At 44.2% G+C, this 20,127-nt stretch overlaps 1 protein-coding gene across 1 annotated transcript in view; it reads right to left on the bottom strand.

Moving 5' to 3' along the window:
- The window catches only part of GALNT9 (polypeptide N-acetylgalactosaminyltransferase 9), a 204,534-nt gene that overhangs the window by 145,745 nt on the left and 38,662 nt on the right, over nt 1-20,127 (bottom strand). Inside the window, exon 2 of the mRNA XM_082203220.1 lies at nt 3,427-3,607. Coding sequence (XP_082059346.1) covers nt 3,427-3,607 — 181 coding nt within the window. The remainder of the gene's footprint in view (nt 1-3,426; nt 3,608-20,127) is intronic.

Genomic DNA, 20,127 nt, shown 5'->3' with positions numbered 1-20,127 from the left:
CCCTCCCATCAGATGTCAAGGAGATAAAGAACAACACAACTTTTAGAAGACATATGAAGGCAGTCCTGTATCTGGAAGTTTTTAATGTACAGTGGTACCTCGGGTTAAGAACTTAATTCCTTCTGGAGGTCTGTTCTTAACCTGAAACTGTTCTTAACCTGAGTACCACTTCAGCTAATGGGGCCTCCTGCTGCCACGTGATTTCTGTTCTCATCCTGAAGCAAAGTTCTTAACCTGAGGTACGAGTCTGTAACCTGAAGTGTCTGTATCCTGAGATACCCCTGTACAACATTTTACTAGGGTTTTATATGTGCTGTAAGCTCCCAGAGTGGCTGGGGAAACCTAGTCAGATGTGTGGGGGTATTATATTGTTGTTGTTGTTGTTGTTGTTGTTGTTGTTGAATAGGACGTCCCTATATTCATCGGATAAATGTTCTGGCATGCTGTTTTAACATCAGGCAGCAACTGCTAGAATTTTTTTTTTTGTTTAGACCAGTGGTTCCCAATAAGCTAAGTACTGCAGACTCCTGTTTTTCAAAAGCCAAGCTGTGGACCCCCTACTTTTGAAAAAAAATATGATATGTCTATGGTGGTTTTTGTTATGTGAATAGTGCTGTGGACTCCCTGGGTGTGTTATATGGACACCCTGGGTTTCCTTGGACCACCAATTGGGAACCATCGGTTTAGACAATTCTACCCCAACATGTAGACTGTTGAAATATGTTCTAATCTGCTGGTTTTATTTTTTATGTTTTAAATAGTTGTTTTTGATTGTTTCTACTGATAATATTAAGGGACGCGGCTGGCACTGGGTTAAACCACAGAGCCTAGGACTTGCCGATCAGAAGGTCAGTGGTTCAAATCCCTACGACGGGGTGAGCTCCCGTTGCTCGGTCCCTGCTCCTGCCAACCTAGCAGTCTGAAAGCACGTCAAAGTGCAAGTACTGTAGATAAATAGGAACCGCTTTGGTGGGAAGGTAAACGGTCTTTTCATGCGCTGCTCTGGTTCGCCAGAAGCAGCTTATTCATGCTGGTCGCAGGACCCGGAAGCTGTACGCCAGCTCCCTCGGCCAATAAAGCGAGATGAGCACTGCAACCCCAGAGTCGTCCGTGACTGGACGTAATGGCCAGGGGCCCCTTTACCTTTACTGATAATATTATTGTTTTATTCTCTTGGGGGTGCTTTTTCAAACAATCAAGCAGATTTTTTTTAAAAAACAAATCATTAAGATAAAAGTCACTTTAGCAGTTATGGCTTACCCCCAAATAAATCTGGGTGATATAGTTGATTGAGGATGCTGAGCTTTGTTAGGAGACCCTATTCCCTCTAGAGAGCTACAATTCTCAGAGCAGATTAATGACCAATCCCTCTTTCCAGGGAACTTTATGAATTGTAGCTCTCTGAGAATGAATAAGGATCTCTTAACAATGCTCAGCATTCTTAGCAAAATACAGCTCCCAGGATTTCTTTTGTGGGAAGCCATGATTCTGAAAGTAGTGTTGGAGTGCTTTCAATGCATAATGTGGATGTAGCCTTACTTTAAAGCAAAAAGCCAAAGTTGGCTTGAATAAAGATCCTGGCTATATATGGTAGTTCTTTCGTTATATTTCTTTCCTCAGAAGTACAATTAAAGATGAGTCATTTGATCCTCCCAACCTCCAGCCCACATATGTCTCAGGGTTAGATACAAATGTTTTTTAAAAGGAATCTGACCAAATTGAAACTGACAAGGCTCTCCTGCTATCTTGTCAGTTTCAGTGGAGAAGCAGACCATCATCCCAAGCCAGCCAGCTGCCCAGTATCACCCTTCCCTCAGCCAATCAGACGAGATAAAAGAGCTTCTCATTTCCAAAAGGCCATGTGTGCATATATGCCACCAATGTGTACAGCAGAACCGAGAGTTTCTCATTCCTTCATTTCCTTCTGTTCCAGCAGTTTTTCAGAGGTTTAAAAAAAATAAATCAGCATTTTTGATAAAGGCTGCTATTCAGCCAGGTTTTCCTGGACACCATTTTCTATGGACGAATCCTGGATATGTCCAGGAAATTCTGGATGTATGGCAGCCCTAACTGAGGGGACAGGAGAATTACACTCTCCAGGCCTACATTCAGGTTAGCTTCCCACAACCCTCACCTGGTCTTGGCAGACAGGAGAGAAGAGCAAAAGAACATCATGGGCTGCATCAATAGGAGTATAGCATCTAGATCAAGGGAAGTAATAGTGCCACTGTATTCTGCTCTGGTCAGACCTCACCTGGAGTACTGTGTCCAGTTCTGGGCACCTCAATTCAAGAAGGACACTGACAAACTGGAACGTGTCCAGAGGAGGGCAACCAAAATGGTCAAAGGCCTGGAAACGATGCCTTATGAGGAACGGTTAAGGGAGCTGGGCATGTTTAGCCTGGAGAAGAGGAGGTTAAGGGTGATATGATAGCCATGTTCAAATATATAAAAGGATGTCACATAGAGGAGGGAGAAAGGTTGTTTTCTGCTGCTCCAGAGAAGCGGACACGGAGCAATGGATCCAAACTACAAGAAAGAAGATTCCACCTAAACATTAGGAAGAACTTCCTGACAGTAAGAGCTGTTTGACAGTGGAATTTGCTGCCAAGGAGTGTGGTGGAGTCTCCTACTTTGGAGGTCTTTAAGCAGAGGCTTGACAACCATATGTCAGGAGTGCTCTGATGGTGTTTCCTGCTTGGCAGGGGGTTGGACTCGATGGCCCTTGTGGTCTCTTCCAACTCTGATTCTATGATTCTATGAAAAGAAGAGCCCTACTGGTTCAGAGCTAATGCCTATCTAGTTCAGCATTCTGTTTCCCACTGCAGCCAACCAGATCCTTTGAGGAACCCTATAGGCAGGACATGGGTGCAATAGCCCCTTCCTGCTGTTATTTCCTAGCATCTGGTAGTAGGAGACATGCTGCCTTTCATATTAGTTATCATTTGAGAAGACTGAATTTCCAAATGGCGACACACACAGGTAAGTTACCAGTAGACATCTGGTTCAGGTTTCCATTGTCCTATAACCTGACCTTTCTAGTTGCTTAACTAGTTGGACATCATCTGCTAGCTTCAAGGATGGCCAAATTAGAGTTGGACTACAACTCCCATCATCTCTGGTCATTGGCCATGCTGGTTGGGGCTGATGGGAGCTGGAGTCTAATAATATGAGGAGGGCATCATCTAGCCAGTGTTTCCCAACCTTTGGTCTACAGCTCTTTTTGGACTACAACTCCCATCATCCCTACTGATCAAGATCAGTGGTCAGGGGTGATGGGAATTGTAGTCTGAAAACAGCTAGAGACCAAAGGTTGGGAAACATTGATCTAGGCTACCTTTACACTAACACTTAGACAAACCTTTAGGAGCTTTCCAATGTGAGTAAAGAAAACAGAATCATGTCCACTAATAAAAGTGTACTTACTTTTTTGGTCTGTAGTCAGGAATAGACCTGTCCAGTGAAATCCGATCACTTAGCTGGGCATTATAACCATATTCTTCATACTTTGTTTCAGATTCATGACTATCGTCTCTCAGGGTAGCAGCCATCCCCCCTTGGCCCAAGCCTCCAGGGCCTTCAACTAATCCCATTGGCTTGGCTAGACCTGCAGAGAAGATAAAGGCAATCATTAGATGCATCTTAGTTAACACAGATCCCAGTAGTTCCTAAACATCTTGGCAGATTTTTCGTTTTAATCTTCTGAATTAAATCTTCTGAACTCTTTTCTCACTTTTATACCTGGGGGAAAGGGTTATTCCCCACCCCTCTTTGAACATCTTTTCAGTCAGCCTATGCCATAAAACACTCAAAATTTACAGGATAAAGATGTGGTAAGAAAATAAATATTATATTAGTAATTCACAGATCTGGGTAAAGTTTCTGAAAACCCCGTAAAAGTACTTCAGGGTTGGATTCTGTGTAGTGTTTTACTGACATGAATGAGTGATCCTGCACTTTGGTGGAACCACAGTACATCAAGATTTCTTCTCACCTCCTTTCAGAAGATACATATGAAGTGAAATATGTGGCAAAATGTGCATGCACAGTGCTTTATGCATTGCAGTTTTTAAAACGAAGATAACCCAAAAGAATGTGGCTGCAGTGAACATGATCCAATGAAATCTAATGGCATGCTTTCTTTAAGATAGGCCCAAAAGGATTCATGAAATGACTTATTGTTATATAACAGGGAAGGGGGAAACTTTGGGGCTCACAGACCAGATCCTTATCTCTCCCTAGCCCCCATGGGTCTATCTGGACAGGTAGGTGGGTGAAATAAACTCAGTGGAGAGGTTATCTTGTGTTTATTTCAACTCATAGTATAAACAGTCAATCATCCTGTAGGAGTGAGTCAGTGATGTCCCGCCCAGATCCCAGGCTATATATACTTTATTGACACCATCAGTCACACCTGAGAGGCTAATTCAAACTCCCCTCTTGGAGCCGGATTGGACAGCTCATATGGGCCAATCAAATTACTACATTCTAAAATCCTACCTGCCTATTGTTCTGTGATCCAAGCTCAAGACATAACAGTTGGACAACCTATCTCTCAATATTATGCGAGATGATTGACAGTTGTTGTCCCATCCACCCATCTGGGTCTCTTGTGCAGTGCTTCCCAAGTGCCCAGCAGCCAGCTGCTCAGAATCTGCAGCACAGGACTCTGCCAGCTCTGTGCTAGACAGTGCCAAGCACAGGACTGGCAAAAATTACTGTCTGCAGGGATCGGCTGCATGATTTAGTTCCCCACATGGAACTTAGCTTTGCTGCCAAAGCAGCTCTGCCTAATGTCACATATGGTGGTTTGTGGTTTGGTGGTGGAAATGGCCACACAGACCATATTGGGATCTATACTGGTCCAAAGTTGACCCTCAGGCTGGATGCCCCCCCCATATAATAATCATTTCCTGTATACGTTTAATGATTCCACCTACCCTAGAAACCTCAGGTTTTTTACACGTCCACCATACATGTGTACAATCTGCTCTGTTTTCCTCACATTTCTAGCATGCATCACAACTACTTAGCAAACATCTGTCAGGTTTTCTATAATAATGTTTTAGGGATTTGTTGTGATTCTGTCCCCTTCATTTGAAGATCAATTTTTCATGATTTTGATTGTTACTGCTGTTCTTTTGTCATTTTTATAATAGGCTTCTAGTAAACTTTTTGATGATGCTTTGAGTACCTTTGATGAAAAAGTGACTCATAAATTGTAACATTAAATAGGAGGGAAACGAGACTGTCATATTTCTGCTTTGATTTACATTTGGAGCTATTGGCATGTGCCATTACGCAAAACAGAGAAATCCATTTTTATTTTATTTTTTGCATGTGAACAAATAGGATTTTAAAAGGTTTTGTAGGCAGATGATTTGCTATTGTTTACTAGTAGGCCCACATCTTCTAGATCAGATCCAATAAAATTAAACATTAATGTTGGTACATTTTCTGGCAATATCCGACTCATTCGGGGGTGAGGAGCCTCTGGCCTGGAAGCCAGGCCTCCCCATTTGGTCTGTGAGACCATTTCAGTCAAGCCTGAACTGCCTGCTCTACCACTGACATTGTACGTCCTGGTTCCCAGTTGTTCAAGAACAATAACTCAAATGAGGATGTTTCCAAAGGCACTAACACTTACATCAGTGCAATACCTATGTGAATAGCTGGCTGGAGGGACAGCAGGTAACAGAGTTGATCCAAGGCACAGAAACACAAAGGCATGGCAGGTGATCTAGCTTATATGTTCATCCAACATGGCCACACCCCTTGGTATCCTATTTAAATGGTTCAGGGATGAGCTCAACTTAGTGCAGCAAGTGCACTCCTTAGCCAAGCATTAGATTGCTATAGAAGGTGAATTCCCCTCCACCTTTTCACACCTCTTTTGGCACCTCTGGGGCTTAGGTGACAGGGGAGGTGTCCTTGCTCTCTGCAAGGCAGGCATGGCAGGTAGAACACCTACATCTGGAGAAGCAGGGGTGGGCAGTGCAATAGGCACCATGGAAATATCCGATATAGGTTCGAGTGGCTGTGGGGAGGGAGGAAGGGCTTGTGGCTCTCAAAGCAGGGATGGCTGAGGTGAAAAAGCACCACAGGCTTAGACCCTCCTGAAGATCTACACCCAACTGGAGTCCTCCCCCAGGTCTCTAGAAAACAACCCATCTATTTCATCCTTCCTCTGCCAGCTGTTTGCCCATGACTGCAAAGCTCTTTTCAAAGTAGTGTTTTCAAAAACAGCATTTTGAGTCAGGCTCTTGAAGATGACTTCAGAAACCACTTCCAAAATAGGGTCTGGGGGCTGCTGTGGGCAAATAAAAGGGTCACCTGGTATGATTGTGGCCTCAGGTGATTGCCAGGTGGGTGGTTCCACTCTTCTGTCAAACTTGGCTTGGGAGTGGTGGGAGGAGGTATCAATCTGGCTTGCTGGCTTCCCCTGACCTTGGATTAATTGATTAAACACCAAATGTTCTTTCTGAGCCAGGACAAGCCTGACAAGCTGGACAGGAGGAGGGTGGGGAGGGAACATCTCCTGAAACTTTAGACCTCCTTGTTCAAGATTTTCTTGCCTTCCTCTGCAGTGCAATCCACACTCAAACCTCTTTTCTCGCCTCCTTGCTATCCTGAGCTTAATACTATCATTTCTATTTTCTTCCCCTGGCTGGAAAAAAATAGGCATTCTCTCTCTCTCTCTCATTTTAAAAAAATGCAGCCATACTCATGACGCACATTCTGGTTTCCTTGCATTACTTTCCTCATTTCTAGGAAATTGCCACTAGCCAGCCCTAATCCACTTGAACTGCACTGAAATGGCCTCTTTTCCTATGAAACATTGGAGCTTGCTTACAGCATCCATAATCAACTAGCCGGGGTTGTTGAGCGGGCACAAGCACCAGCCAGGCACTTCTGTATTCTGTAACCAACACCAAAAGTGAGCATTACCGATGGGTGAAGAACAATTAAAAAGAGATTTGATGCTTTCTCTTTCTCTTGCCCGCCGCTGCCGCCACCACACAATTCAGAAAAGCCGCTAAATGTGAAGCTGTTGCCAGCAGTGATTCTGCATCACGGTGCTTTCAATTCAGCACACATTGCGAGGGAGTGCACAATATGCTTAGAAGAAAGGGGAACCTTTTCTCTGATAAGGACCACATTCTCTCTGGGGTGATCTATGGGGGGGGGCACTTGCTGGTGGGCCTGAACCCAGTAGTGGATGGGACCAAATCTTGAAGTGGATGCACTGGAGCACTGAATGCTTTTTTAAATGCCCTCCAACATTTCTCCCATGAAAATAGGGACACCCCATTCCATAATGATAATTTTACTATTTATACCCCGCACATCTTACTGGGTTGCCCCAGGCACTACGGGTAGCTTCCAACATATATAAAAACATAATAAAACATTAAACATTAAAAAAAAACCCCTTCCCTATACAGGATTGCCTTCATACAGCTCGGGAGTCGAATAACTTCATAACCTCCAACATTTCTCCAATGAAAATAGGGACGTCCTAAGGAAAAGTGGGACATTCTGGGATCAAATCAGAAACTGGGACGGCTTCTCTAAATCAGGGACATCCCTGGAAAACAGGGACATTTGGAGGGTGTGTTCTTATGCCATGTCATACCATTTGTCCATCCAGCTTAGAACTGGAGGTGGGGAACCTTCAAGCTGCAGGTCAGATTTGGCACAGCACAGGTCCTAATCTGGCCCGCAAGGCTGTTTTCCCCCAAACCATACCCACCTGCCTGACCTCTGATGTCCTATGTGGGGCATAGTATAAGAAGTGGCTGGAACACACAAGCCCAGCCAGTTTCTGCAGAAACCACTTATTCCCCAGTGCTTGGGAAGCTTTCTGCAGTGCTTCCCAAATGCTTGATAGATGGGCTGTTGTCACTTAAAAACAATATTAGTGCTGTAGTATGTGTCTCCTCCCCAGGCGAAATGCTGGATGCATTTTGAGATCAAAGAGAAGAAATGAAAAGCAGTATTAATAATAGCAGCAAAAGTTATTGGGGTGGGGGTGTCGCACACTTTGCAGGTGCACTGCTTCACTGATCAAGACTTGCATGTTCAATTAGATTCACAGAATCATAGAGTTCTCCAGTGTTTCAGAGAAGGGGGTCATAGAATCCTTGAATGGCAGAATTGTAGAGTCAGAAGGTACCATAAGGGTCATCTAGCACAGAATCACAGCTTGTGCTGGGCCCGGGGGTAACTCATGAAACACAGTCCAGAATCCGAAGGTTCCGCTAGGAGTCAGTCCAACAGGGCCAAGGCAAGACATGAGGCAGGAAACCAGGCAAGGACAGGTACAGGATCTCAGGCAGGATCTGGCAAACAGCAATGTTGCTCCCGTAACCTGGGGCGGGGTCCAACAGCCTTTTATCTTTGTTGGGATAGCGGCCGGTCCTGATCCCCCAGTGACTCACTTCCCTGTTTCGCCCAAATGCGAGCACTCCTCCTGCGAGTACTCGGGTCGCTCCTTCTCTCAGACCTTAGTCTCTGCAGCTCAGGAGTCATTGGTGGGTTACTAGACCCAGGGGCCGCCTCAGCCTCCCCTGACCAAACCGGTAGTGGAGCAGCTGTAAGTGATGGCCCAGCTGAAGGCAACGAGGTAATCCCCGCATCTGGAGCCAGGGCAGTATCAGGCCCCTGACTCGGCCCAGCTGGTGTTTGTTGCAGGGGAACCTGTGCAGACTGGGACTCTTCAGGATCAGGCCCCAGACTTGGTTCAGATGATGCCTGAGGCAAAGGATCCGGTGCAGACTGAGACTCCTCTGGTTCCGAGTCCGAGCCCGAGTCCCAGGCCATCAAACAGCTAAAGAATCCCTGATGGGTGGCTATCCAACCTCTCTTTAGAAACCTCCAATGAAAGTGATTCCACCATCTTTTGTAATCTACTGCCAAACAGCTCTTACCACCAGAAATGTCTTCCTATTGTTTAACAAGAATCCCCTTTCTTGTAATTTGTATTCATTGGTTCACATCCTACCCTGTGGAGCTGAAGGTGTCTGTCATATCACCTCTCGGTCGTCTCTTCTCCAGGCTGAACATACCCAACACCCTGAACTGTTCCCTATAAGACTTGACTTCCATATCCTTGATCATCTTGGTCTCCATTCTCTATACCTCTCAAACATGAGAGAGGACAAAATGTCCAGAATGTTCTGTTGTCTACAAAACAGTCACCCATAAATCAACTTATTTAATCTGAACCACAGACAGAACAGGAATTGTTCCCCCCTTTGTAACAGAGCCAAAGTGTATATTTAACTGCAAAGAACTACATTGGTACCTCAGGTTCAGAACTTAATTTGTTCTGGAGGTCCGTTCTTAAGCTGAAACTGTTCTTAACCTGAAGCACCACTTTAGCTAATGGGGCCTCTTGCTGCCACCGCGCTGCCGGAGCACAATTTCTGTTCTCATCCTGAAGCAAAGTTCTTAACCCGATGTACTATTTCTGCGTTAGCGGAGTCTGTAACCTGAAGCGTCTGTAACCCGAGGTACCACTGTATTCACAGAACAGCACTGGCTCTACCAAGAAAAGAACAAAGCTGAAGCACAATGAACACGGAGACTACAGAGGGTGAAAAGCAGCTTATCATTTTTCCTAAGAGAGAAGAAGCTAGGTGGCCCACCTTAGCCGTACATAATTATAAGGCTTGCATCTGGTTTTCTGCAAAATCTGGTGTTTTAGCTGCCCACACTGCTAATCTGATCTTTCTTAAGGAAAATAACACCCACCGATCCAATCTGAACTCAAAACTGTTTTCATTGTTCATAGGCAAACTGGAAGCTGCCTTATTACTGAGTCAGACCACAGCTTCATGAGCTCAGTATAATCTACTCTGACTGGCAGCACCTCTACAGGGTTTCCAAGCCATATCTGGATACACCAGGGATTGAACCTGGGACCTGCTGCATGCAAGGCAGATATTCTACCACAGAACTATGGTCCTTTCCCTATGGTTCATCAGGCTGCCACCTTTGATGCTGGATGTCTGAAGTTTGTCAGGAAGAAGCATGGACACACTGATCAATAGCTAGCCAAAGCAAACCAACAAACATTGCAATATTGAATCTTGCCGGCACAAAATCAAATGGACTTGCATATCTTTCAGTAGAGTTTGACTGGGCCTCCAGTCAAGAGTACTGGAGATGCTTAGAGTGTGTTCCTTTGCTAGCTGATCCACCAGATTCTTAAATATGTTGTGAGTCGCTTGGAGACCTTCTGGAGCAACAAGCAATTTAACAAGCTCTATTCTTCTTGTTGTTAGTGGCTGTTGTTGCCAATATTAATAAATAGTTAATAGTATTATCCTCCATATTTACTGTCCTAATCATTTTGATGAAGGGCATATTTGAACATAAATTTCCAAGTATAGATTTTTCTTTCCTGTTAAAAAAGGTACTTACTTGTCTGCTCTCCATGCAGTTCCTGGATCACTAGTCACAGTTCTTGTGTGTGGAGGGGATTTGGGCTCAGTGATAGTTCCAAACTGAACAAATGCACAATTCCAAATCTCACAATCACGTCTTTGCTTAATATTTAGGCTGAGTCATAAGCCGGAAGCATTTCCATCTTCATTTGTACGTTCAATATGACCTCCTCTTGTAAAATAGGTAGCAATCTTGAAGTTGAAATAACGTCATTTTGCCTGGATGCTGTTGAGTACAGTATATGTGCTTGCCAAAGGTTTTCATTTTGCATACTCTCAGTATTGGCATGCTGAGCCAGTAATGCATTCTGTGACCTTTTTTTCCTCTTTCTTCTGTCTGAGGGACAAGAGAATTTTTTGGATGCTCTCCAAAGCAATAATTTTACGGAGCGTCTCTGTAGTTCTGGACCTCTTTTTTTTCTTCATTAAGCAGAGAGTTTGTGCAGGATTTATGAGCCTTGATGGTAGAAGTATATTACAGAGTCTTAGAAAATGAACAAAGTTCTACACTTGCCCTGCGACTGCAGAGAGAGTAGGACACTGGCCAGGGAATGGGGGGTTGCTAGGAGGCTGCACATCTCCCTGGAAGAAAGCAGCATGGCAATGGGGAGAGACCAACCTAGCTGCATCCATCAGACAGAGGTGGAAACAGAGTTGGAAACTGATGCTCCATATGCCGGTTGTGGTGGGGTTGCAAAGTTGAAAGGAATAAGACTGGCCTCTCTTCTCTTCTTTCTTTGGCACTCACTCGTAGCTGAGTAAGATTGTCTTCCATAAACATGGTTTTAACAATGAGTCTGTAAGTGACTGTGGAGGCCAATTCTGGATCCACACCTCCTTCCATAGTGGGGACATTGGTTCCCGGGTGGGAGCTGATCACAGTGTAGATTTGCCAAGTGTGCCTTCCTCTTAGCATGTTTCTCCCTTGCGTCCTGAGTTTGAGTGTCTTCAAAGCCCATGACACCTTTGGTAAAGGCTGTTCTCCAACTGGAGCACTCGCAGGCCAGTGTTTCCCAGCTGTCTGTGTTTATACTACATTTTTTAAAATTTGTCTTGAGACAGTCTTTAAACCTCTTTTGTTAACCACCAACATTACACTTTCCATTTTTAAGTTCGGAATAGAGTAGTTGCTTTGGAAGACGATCATCAGGGAACCCGCACAACATGACCAGTCCAACGAAGTTGATGTTGAAGAATCATGGCTTCAACACTGGTGATCTTTGCTTCATCCAGCACACTGATATTAGTTCACCTGTCTTCCCAAGTGATGAGTAAGATTTTTTTGAGACACCATTGATGGAATCTTTCAAGAAAGCTGGAGATGGCATTTGTAAATGGTCCATGTTTCACAAGCATAGATTAAGGTTGGTAGTACAATAGCTTTGTAAACAAACATTTTGGTTTCCCTGCAAATGTCTCAGTCCTCGAACACTCTGCACTTCAATTGGGAGAAAGCCGCACTTGCAGAGCTCAGGTGATGCTAGAGTTCGGCATCAATGTTGACCCTTGTGGAAAGATAACTGCCTAGTTAGGAGAAATGATCAACATTTTCCAACGTTACACCATTGAGTTGGATTTGTGGCGCTGCAGAGGGGATATTTTGTACTTGTTGGTGCTGCACTTTGGTTTTTTGGATGTTGAGCAACAGGCCAAGCTTTTCATAAGCTTCTGCGAAGATACTTAGGATGGTTTGGAGGTCATCCTCTGAGCATGCACACACTACGTTGTCATCAGCATACTGAAGCTCTATGATGGAAGTTACGGTAACTTTACTCTTTTCTTTCAGCCTGCTCAGATTCAAGAGCTTTCCATCTGTTCGATATGTGATTCCTACTCCAGTGGGGAGTTTCCCTTCGACAAAGTGTAGGATCATGACAATAAAATAATGAATAGAGTTGGGGCAATAACACAAACCTGTTTAACACCTGATCCCACTGTGAATGGATCACTGAGAGCCCTTGTTATCTGTGATTGTTGCTGTCATATTTTCATGGAGGAGCCGAATTATGGAGGAGCCTTTCAACCCTCAGCCAGAGCACCAAGACCAGGGGACCATGACTAGCAAAGCAAGGCCATCAGAAAGAGGACGTTCGCCTGGGCTAAAACAACAGCAAACAGAAATGAAGAACTTAGGAGAAAATGAGTAAAATTTTGGGGGTGCTTTTTAAAATAATTGCATAAAGAAGGATGGTGGGCACATAGTTGAACGCATGAGAAACTGAAACAGATTGGAAATTGACTAATCCACCATCCCTGGAGCTATACACATTTGTGGATTTCACCCCCCCCCCACTTTCATTCCTGATCTTTCCAGTCTGAGGTTCAGCTCCTGACATTTCCACATCAGCTTGCACTCCCCCCCCCCATTTTACTGCACATTTCTCCAAATATATACATGCTTGTATGCCATTTTGCTGAATATACATATTTTTGCATAAAACTTCACTACTATAAGAAATTTTTGTATATTATTTTCACTAATGTATGCATTGTATGTTCACTTTCCACCAACGTAAGTATTTTTACACACCTTTTGGGGTTGGAGAACTTCATTGGAAAATTTGTAGCAGTGCAAATTTTGAAGGAAAGCTGTGCTTTGGTTCACATGTTGTTTGAGGCAGTGCAATTTAGTTAGCATCGGCATTAAAAGGTGAACCAAAATGAATTTGCCCCTCATCCTTATCCATCCCTATTCTGCACATGCTCAGAGACCTTTCCTATGACTCAGCTCAAAGGCAGTTTCTGGTTTGGAACTCTGACTCAAACTGTGTCCAAAGGTGAAACAGCACCCCCACACAATGGCATGTGTGTGTGTGTGTGCACAACACAGATGTTTGTGCACGCATTCTTGTTATATCCCGGTGGAACCAACAGAAACAATCGCTCCGCTCAGTCCGCTGTCTCTGTGGACAAAATTCATTACTATTTTTAATTGGAAATGATACAACATTTATGTGTACAGATCTCCAATATCAAAATGTAATTGCTTTTAAGCAATCCTCATTTGAAGCCTGCGGCCCCTAGAGATGAGGAGAAGGATTCTAATTACAAGAGATAATTTGGAAGAAGATAAACAAATATCAGAAGATCATGAAGGTCAACAACAGATAGACACAAAGGTAGGGGAGGTAGGATGAAAGTCTCCATTTGCAAAGGAGCTGGCAACTCCTTATAGGTCATACTACCTTCATATCAAGGCTGGCACCAGAAACCAACTAAGGATTTGTGAGACCTTGGCATCGGGGAGCCAATTACACATCATTAAAAAAGAGGAAACACATCACAGTTGCTTAGGTTAATGTTTATATATACAGTGGTACCTCAAGTTACAAACGCCTCAGGTTACAAACGCTTCAGGTTCCAAACTCCGCTAACCTGGAAGAATTACCTCGAGTTGAGAACTTTGCCCCAGGATGAGAATGGAAATCGTGTGCCGGTGGCGCAGCAGCAACAAGAGGCCCCATTAGCGAAAGCACGCCTCTAGTTAAGAACAGTTTCAGGTTAGGAACGGACCTCCAGAATGAATTAAGTTCATAACTAGAGGTACCACTGCACTGTAGATCATTATGGGGGACCTGTGATCCTCTAGATCCCATTAGGCTACAACTTCTATTGTCCCTGACTATTGGACATGGTGGGTGGAGCTAATGAGAACTGTGGTCCAACAGTATCTAGAGGGCCACAGGCTCCCCATCTCTTGTATATATGCAATTTTAGAAGCACCTAGTCTAAATTTTAACAGGAATTCAATGCAGATCTCACTATAGTAGGGTAGGCTGTGACCCAGTGACCTGTGTGCCTGCTTAGTCTGCTGTGCAGTCACTCACTCTTGGTGGGCAACTCCCAGGTCTCAAATCTCTCCTCATCATGTTCTCTAAACTGGATGTGGGCGGGATAGCCCTTGTAATATATGACTGCCTTCTGTGAAAGGCAGGTGCATTGTATCCTGTTGTGGTCACACCTAGAGGGTTTCCGTTATTATGAGAGTGCTAGGCTATCAGCTCTTTTCCCCATCTCTGTTGTATTTCTATGGGGTAGATAATAGTGCACACCAGCTCAAGCCCAGAACCCAAACTGAATTTGGCCAATTTGGGTCAACTTGGGATTTGGCTGGAATGGGTTGAGGCCTGGATCAAATTGGGTCCACTTGAATTGATCTGGGGTTGTCAAAGGGGGTGGCCTTGCACTGAGGAGAAGGAGAGGACATTTTAAACTCTAATTAAATGCAATACAAGACTCCTGAATAAGATTGGGGCACGGATCCAGGTAGGGCTGGCCCTGGGTAATTCTGGATCAGATCAGGGCCATTCCAAAGCATTGGAATGGGCTCTGAATTGGATTGTGGGTGCATGCACATCCCTAGTAGATAATACTGCATTTGTTAAAGGTTTTTTTATTGCATTTCTCTTTTATTGTCATCAGTCTGTCATAAGCTCACATTTTTTTCTTTAAGAAAAACCTATAGAAAATTCTATATCTGTTTTCAACAAAATTGAATAATTCATGCCAATACTTCACTTTCTTCATTTTGATACACCCACCTCTCATATGAATCAGGAGAGTGTTTATAATTCATAGTTTTCTGCAGATCAGGAAGGGGGCAAGGAAACAGCCAGAAGATTCTGGATTTGGTGATGGCCTCAACATTGAGAGGAGACAAGTGATGCTGTGGTACTCATCTGTGCTGCTAGGCAACCAGGTTCCCCCCCCTCCCCGCAAGGAAACGAAGATTCAGAATGCCATCAGTCTCCTATTTGACCTCTGGCAGTGGCTGATACCCAAGGCCTCCAGTGCCAAGGAAAAGCAGTATAAAGAGCCTGGGCCAATTAAACAGAGAGGCTTGTGGTGGATGGAAAGAACATATCTCTTTGAACCCTACAGGTAAACAGCTTGCACCCCGAAGCAAAATATTTCATTGCCCCTCATTATTAGATGAAGCCAGGCAGCTAGGCATTCTGACAGCAGCCTCCAAACTTGTAAAGAAACTAAAATAAGAAGGAAACAACCAAATACACTGTGATTTGAGCTTGCTGATCTTCCACAGTAGTAGGTTGGCTTTAATCGGTGCTATATTTCTAGAAAAAGAGGTGCTGCAACTCATAATGAACACCTCCCTCATTCTCTTAAAATGGCAATGGTGCCCACCCAAGAGGTGCTGGAACTGAGTTCCAGCAAGTTCCAGCTGAAAAAAAGCCCTGGCTTTAACTAGGCTAAGAAATCTTAAGGTCCAGGGCCAAAGGCAGCCCTCTGACCTCTCCATCAAGCCATAAAGACTTGTCCCAGGTCACAGCCTTCCCCAGCCCTGCTTCTCACACTCCTTGAGGGTCCCCCACTCTGGACTGGGAATGTCTTGATTTGTGATCATGTCTCTTGCTTGCCCGGATGAAGGATGGTATGTTGGTAAATATTCATGAGGACTTTTTTTTAAAAAAAGTAAACTGATGTGGAAATGTGGAGAACTGAGCTTAAGGCTAGAAGAATGAGAAACTGCGAGAAACCAAAATTGACAGCTCCATCCATAAGCCATGAATAAACCCCTCCTTCATGTATTTGTCCCCTCCCCCTTTTAAAGCTACCCAAAACTGTTGCCCTCACTACATCTGCGCCAGCACATTATATGAATCTGGAATGTGCTGTGTGAAGATGTACGTGTAGAAAACACTTAGGGATATGTGAAAGTCTCCTAAGGAAAATTTGCTAGCATCCTTCAACTTTTTGCTGGCTTCCTTTGAACTTCAGGAACCTCACCATCATATATGTTTTGATTTTGTCTCTAGTGAAGGGGGGGGAGTATCCTGTGACAACATAATTGCATATAAAAGCTCCAAGAGATGTCACTTGTTTGACCCAAACTCTCCCCACTTCTGCTGAAATCCCTCAAAACATTTAGGCTAATGAGGAACTTCCAAATTCAGTTTGAACTTGGTGTGAAGGTTCAGTCTCGGTGGCAACTTTAAACACACCTCACTGTGAAGCCAGCTCATGGACTTGATGAAGTGACTATTGTAATGGGCTTGCTAGCTGTGTATGCATGCTAAATCCACAAATCAGCCCATAGATAGTGTGACAGACACGGTCATGTAGTGGTTAGTGTGTCAGGATAGGGACCTGGGAAACCATGGTTCATGGGGTGACCTTGGGCCAGTCACTGCGTCTCAGCTTATTCTACCTCACAGGTTTGTGGTGGGGATTAAATGATGAGGGAGAGAGCCATATACAACACCTTGAGCTCCTTGGAGGAAAAGGTGGAATTTAAATGCAATAAAATAAATGTATAGGCACGAGGGAACACTACATCCACACCATACATTCAAAGCACATTTAAAGCACATGGCTTCCCCCAAAGAATCATCGGAATTGTAACTTAAGAGTGCTGGGAACTGTAATTCTGTGGGGTGCAAACCATAGTTCCCAGGACTCTTTGGGGAAGCCCCATGCATTAAATGCAAACTGATGGTGTGACCACAGGAGCTGCTACTTCAACCTTCCTGATTGTGCATACAACATGTCAATCAACCTTGTGTTTGTCACCATAGTTCTTTCACCTTGTGTATTGTTTCTGTCTATTCCCCCCGAATCAGAAAGACTGGTGCTTGGATGAGAGCTATGGTTTCAGCCAGTGGCAACTGATGCTCGTTGAGACTGGTAGGGCAGAAGGCAGAGAGACCAATGTAAGATGGAATAAGAGCCAAAGACAGAACCAGCTAGGGACACATCCATACATTTAAAGAACATCCAAAACACAATTAAAGCACTTGACTTCCCCCAAAAAGTCCAAGTAGCTGTACCTGCAATTCACACAGCTATGAATCCCAAGCATTTGTTACATTTCCAGAGTGTGGCCCTCAGCAGATGCTCAACAATCCTGATCCCTGGCACCTGGAGTGAGACATCCCCTAAATATGACACAAGCCTTTTCTACTGCATTCCTAAATCTGGAGCGTCTCTCTACGCCAGGATTTGTTTTCAGCCCCTTCACACCTGTGCTCTGTCTCCCTCTCCAATCATTCGAAGTCATGCCCACACCCTCATTTCCCCGACAGTCGCTATACTTTACACTTGTAGGTTTGTGGAGATCAAGGAAAATACATTTGTGCACTCTGTCTCCTTGCAGAGTTTTGCTGTTTTGAAGCCGGGGATCTTCAGACAGAACTTTCATCTTTCCGTTCCTACTTCTTGCTCCCTCCCCATGCTCCCCATCCCTTATTCCCTCACCTTTATTCCGCTATCTCACTCCTGCACACATTCACTGGGCCTTATCTGTTCCTGTGCAGGCTGGGCTGACATCCCTTTCTCTACTATTCATCCTCTCTCTCTCTTTTAAATCGGAATATGATTTAATTTACTGCAAGGAGAGACGATGCGATAGCAGGCAAGGCACTGGAGCAGGATGGAGAGAAATGTCCATTGAGTGCTTTCTTGCTGAGGTTAAATCCATATCCCACCTTCAAAGGAAGGCAGAGATGGGGGACCTTTGTCAGTCCAGAGGCCACATTCCCTAGAAGGCAGCCTTCCAAGGGCCACATGCCATCAACGGAGGAAAAGGTTTCATCCAGGCAAAAGAGGCATCGTTGCGGTTCAAGGACACTTTCCAAACATTCAAATTCAGCCGAGGAGGGAATGGACCAGGGTCAGTAACTGGTGTGGCCTGAGAAGGAGGCATGGCTTGAGGAGAGTCTGGTGAGTCAGATTTAGCCCTAAGCTGGAATTTCTCTACTCCCATTATAAGGCCTAGCTGACACATTGAGTAGAGCAGGGATGCAGAATCTGTGGTCCTCCAGATGTTGATGTGGCAAAAGATGTTGGAAGTTGAATCTGGCTCTTTATGGATGCAAGCGGGGCGAGGCGTAATCATTGGTAAAGTTTGATAATGTTTACTACCTTCCACTCCATGATTAAAAGCTCAAGGAGACAGGCAACATCAAGGTAAGAAAAAATGCATTATAACAAAATAAAGCAGGCCTGTCCTAATTTAAGACTGCTGTTTCACCACACTTTTTGGGAGAAAACTCCTTAGAACTCAGTGGGGCTTACTTCCAGGTCGACACATATAAGATTGTACCACACACCCACCAAGCCATACGCCAAGTCAAACACAGGCAAAAAGAGGAGTAAAAAAATGGGAAGTAAAGTAAATAAATGTGATTGCTTTTGAAGTGCAACATTTAGCATAAAGTGAAGTGGGGAATGGTAACTTCCAAAGGATAAAGCTACATGTTAGCCAGTCCTATGTGAACAATTGTACACTAAATAACAGCAAGGGAACTGCTAGCGTATGGTCAAGACCCAGGCCTAAATGACCCAGGCCTTTAAAAATAGGAACAATAACTCAAATGGAAGTTGTGAGAATGAGATATATGCCATAAAACTGTTTTGAGTTCTATGTGGCATAATATATAATATTTAATAGCAACAATAATACTTATATTATTATGTATCTATAACACTTAATACGTAAGACAGTCTCTGAGAGGTTTCCGAAACAACAAAAACAATACATATAGCAAACAATGAAATTGAAAAACTATGACTTAATGCATTGCAATGCAAAATTATACAGTTGAGGGAGTTAGGTATGTTTAGCCTAGAAAAGAGGAAACGGACAGGTGATCTGATAGCCATCTTCAAATATCTGAAGGACTGTCACAGGGAAGATGGAGCAAGCTTGCTTTCTTCTGCTCAAGAGGGTAGGAACCAAAAGAATGGATTCAAAGTAAACAGGAGGAAGAGCTGCCTGGTGGTAAGAGCCATTTGACCATGGAACGGACTACCTCAGAAGGTGGTGGACACTCCTTCATTGAAGGTTTTTAAACAGATGTTGGATGGCCATCTTTCAGGAATTCTTTAGCTGTGATCCCTGCATCACAGGGGGTGGATTAGATGATCCTTGGGCTCCCTTCCAACCATAGCTGTCAACTTTTCCCTTTTCTTGTGAGGAATTCTATTTGTTATAAGGGAATTTCCCTTTAAAAAGGGGAAGCGTTGACAGCTATGCTTCCAACGCTGCCATTCTATGAGTATAATAAAATCCTTTAAAAAGAGTAATAATAATAATCCAAAGTAGTACATCTCAGCAGTGCAAGAATTTCTGTGTTGGTGCGGTGAGATCCTGCCCAGTGACGGAGCTTCATGCTCCGGAACCGGGGGGCAAAGAGCAGGCGGGGGCAGGGCTGGCACACTTCAAGGGGTGTGGCGCATGTCCTGGGGGTGTGGCACCCAGCACGGGCAGGGGGCAGCCACAATGGCACCCCACTGGGATTGCGCTGCCGGGGGTGGTGCGCTCCCCCCGCACTCCTCTTCTTCCGCCAGTGATCCTGTCTCTTTCCCCCATGCAGCCCCTAAATCTGTTCTTGGGGCTCTCTCAACTCTCTGGGGCAGAATCAGAGAAGGGAGGAAGTCCCATTGCACAAGGTAGAAATCATTTTTCTGGTAGAATGCATCAGTTGGGTCTAATACTAATAAACAACAATAATTGAGAGTAATATGAGAAATAAAGAGAAAATTGAGCATGATCACATTTTGGAGTCACAATAAAACTGGAGAACTAAGGAAGACAGTTTGGTTTTGCAATAGCACAGAAGGAGAATAAGCAGGAAAGGAAAGTGTCAGCAAGAAAGTGGCACAGTGTTTTATTTAAAAGGAGCAATAAAGCCTGGAACATTTTCATTTCTCCTTT

The sequence above is a fragment of the Podarcis vaucheri genome (assembly GCF_965113315.1).
Source record: "Podarcis vaucheri genome assembly, chromosome: 16".
Classification (NCBI taxonomy): domain Eukaryota; kingdom Metazoa; phylum Chordata; class Lepidosauria; order Squamata; family Lacertidae; genus Podarcis; species Podarcis vaucheri.
The sequence above is the reverse complement of the archived record's forward strand: the minus strand, read 5'-3'. Positions and strand labels throughout refer to the sequence as shown.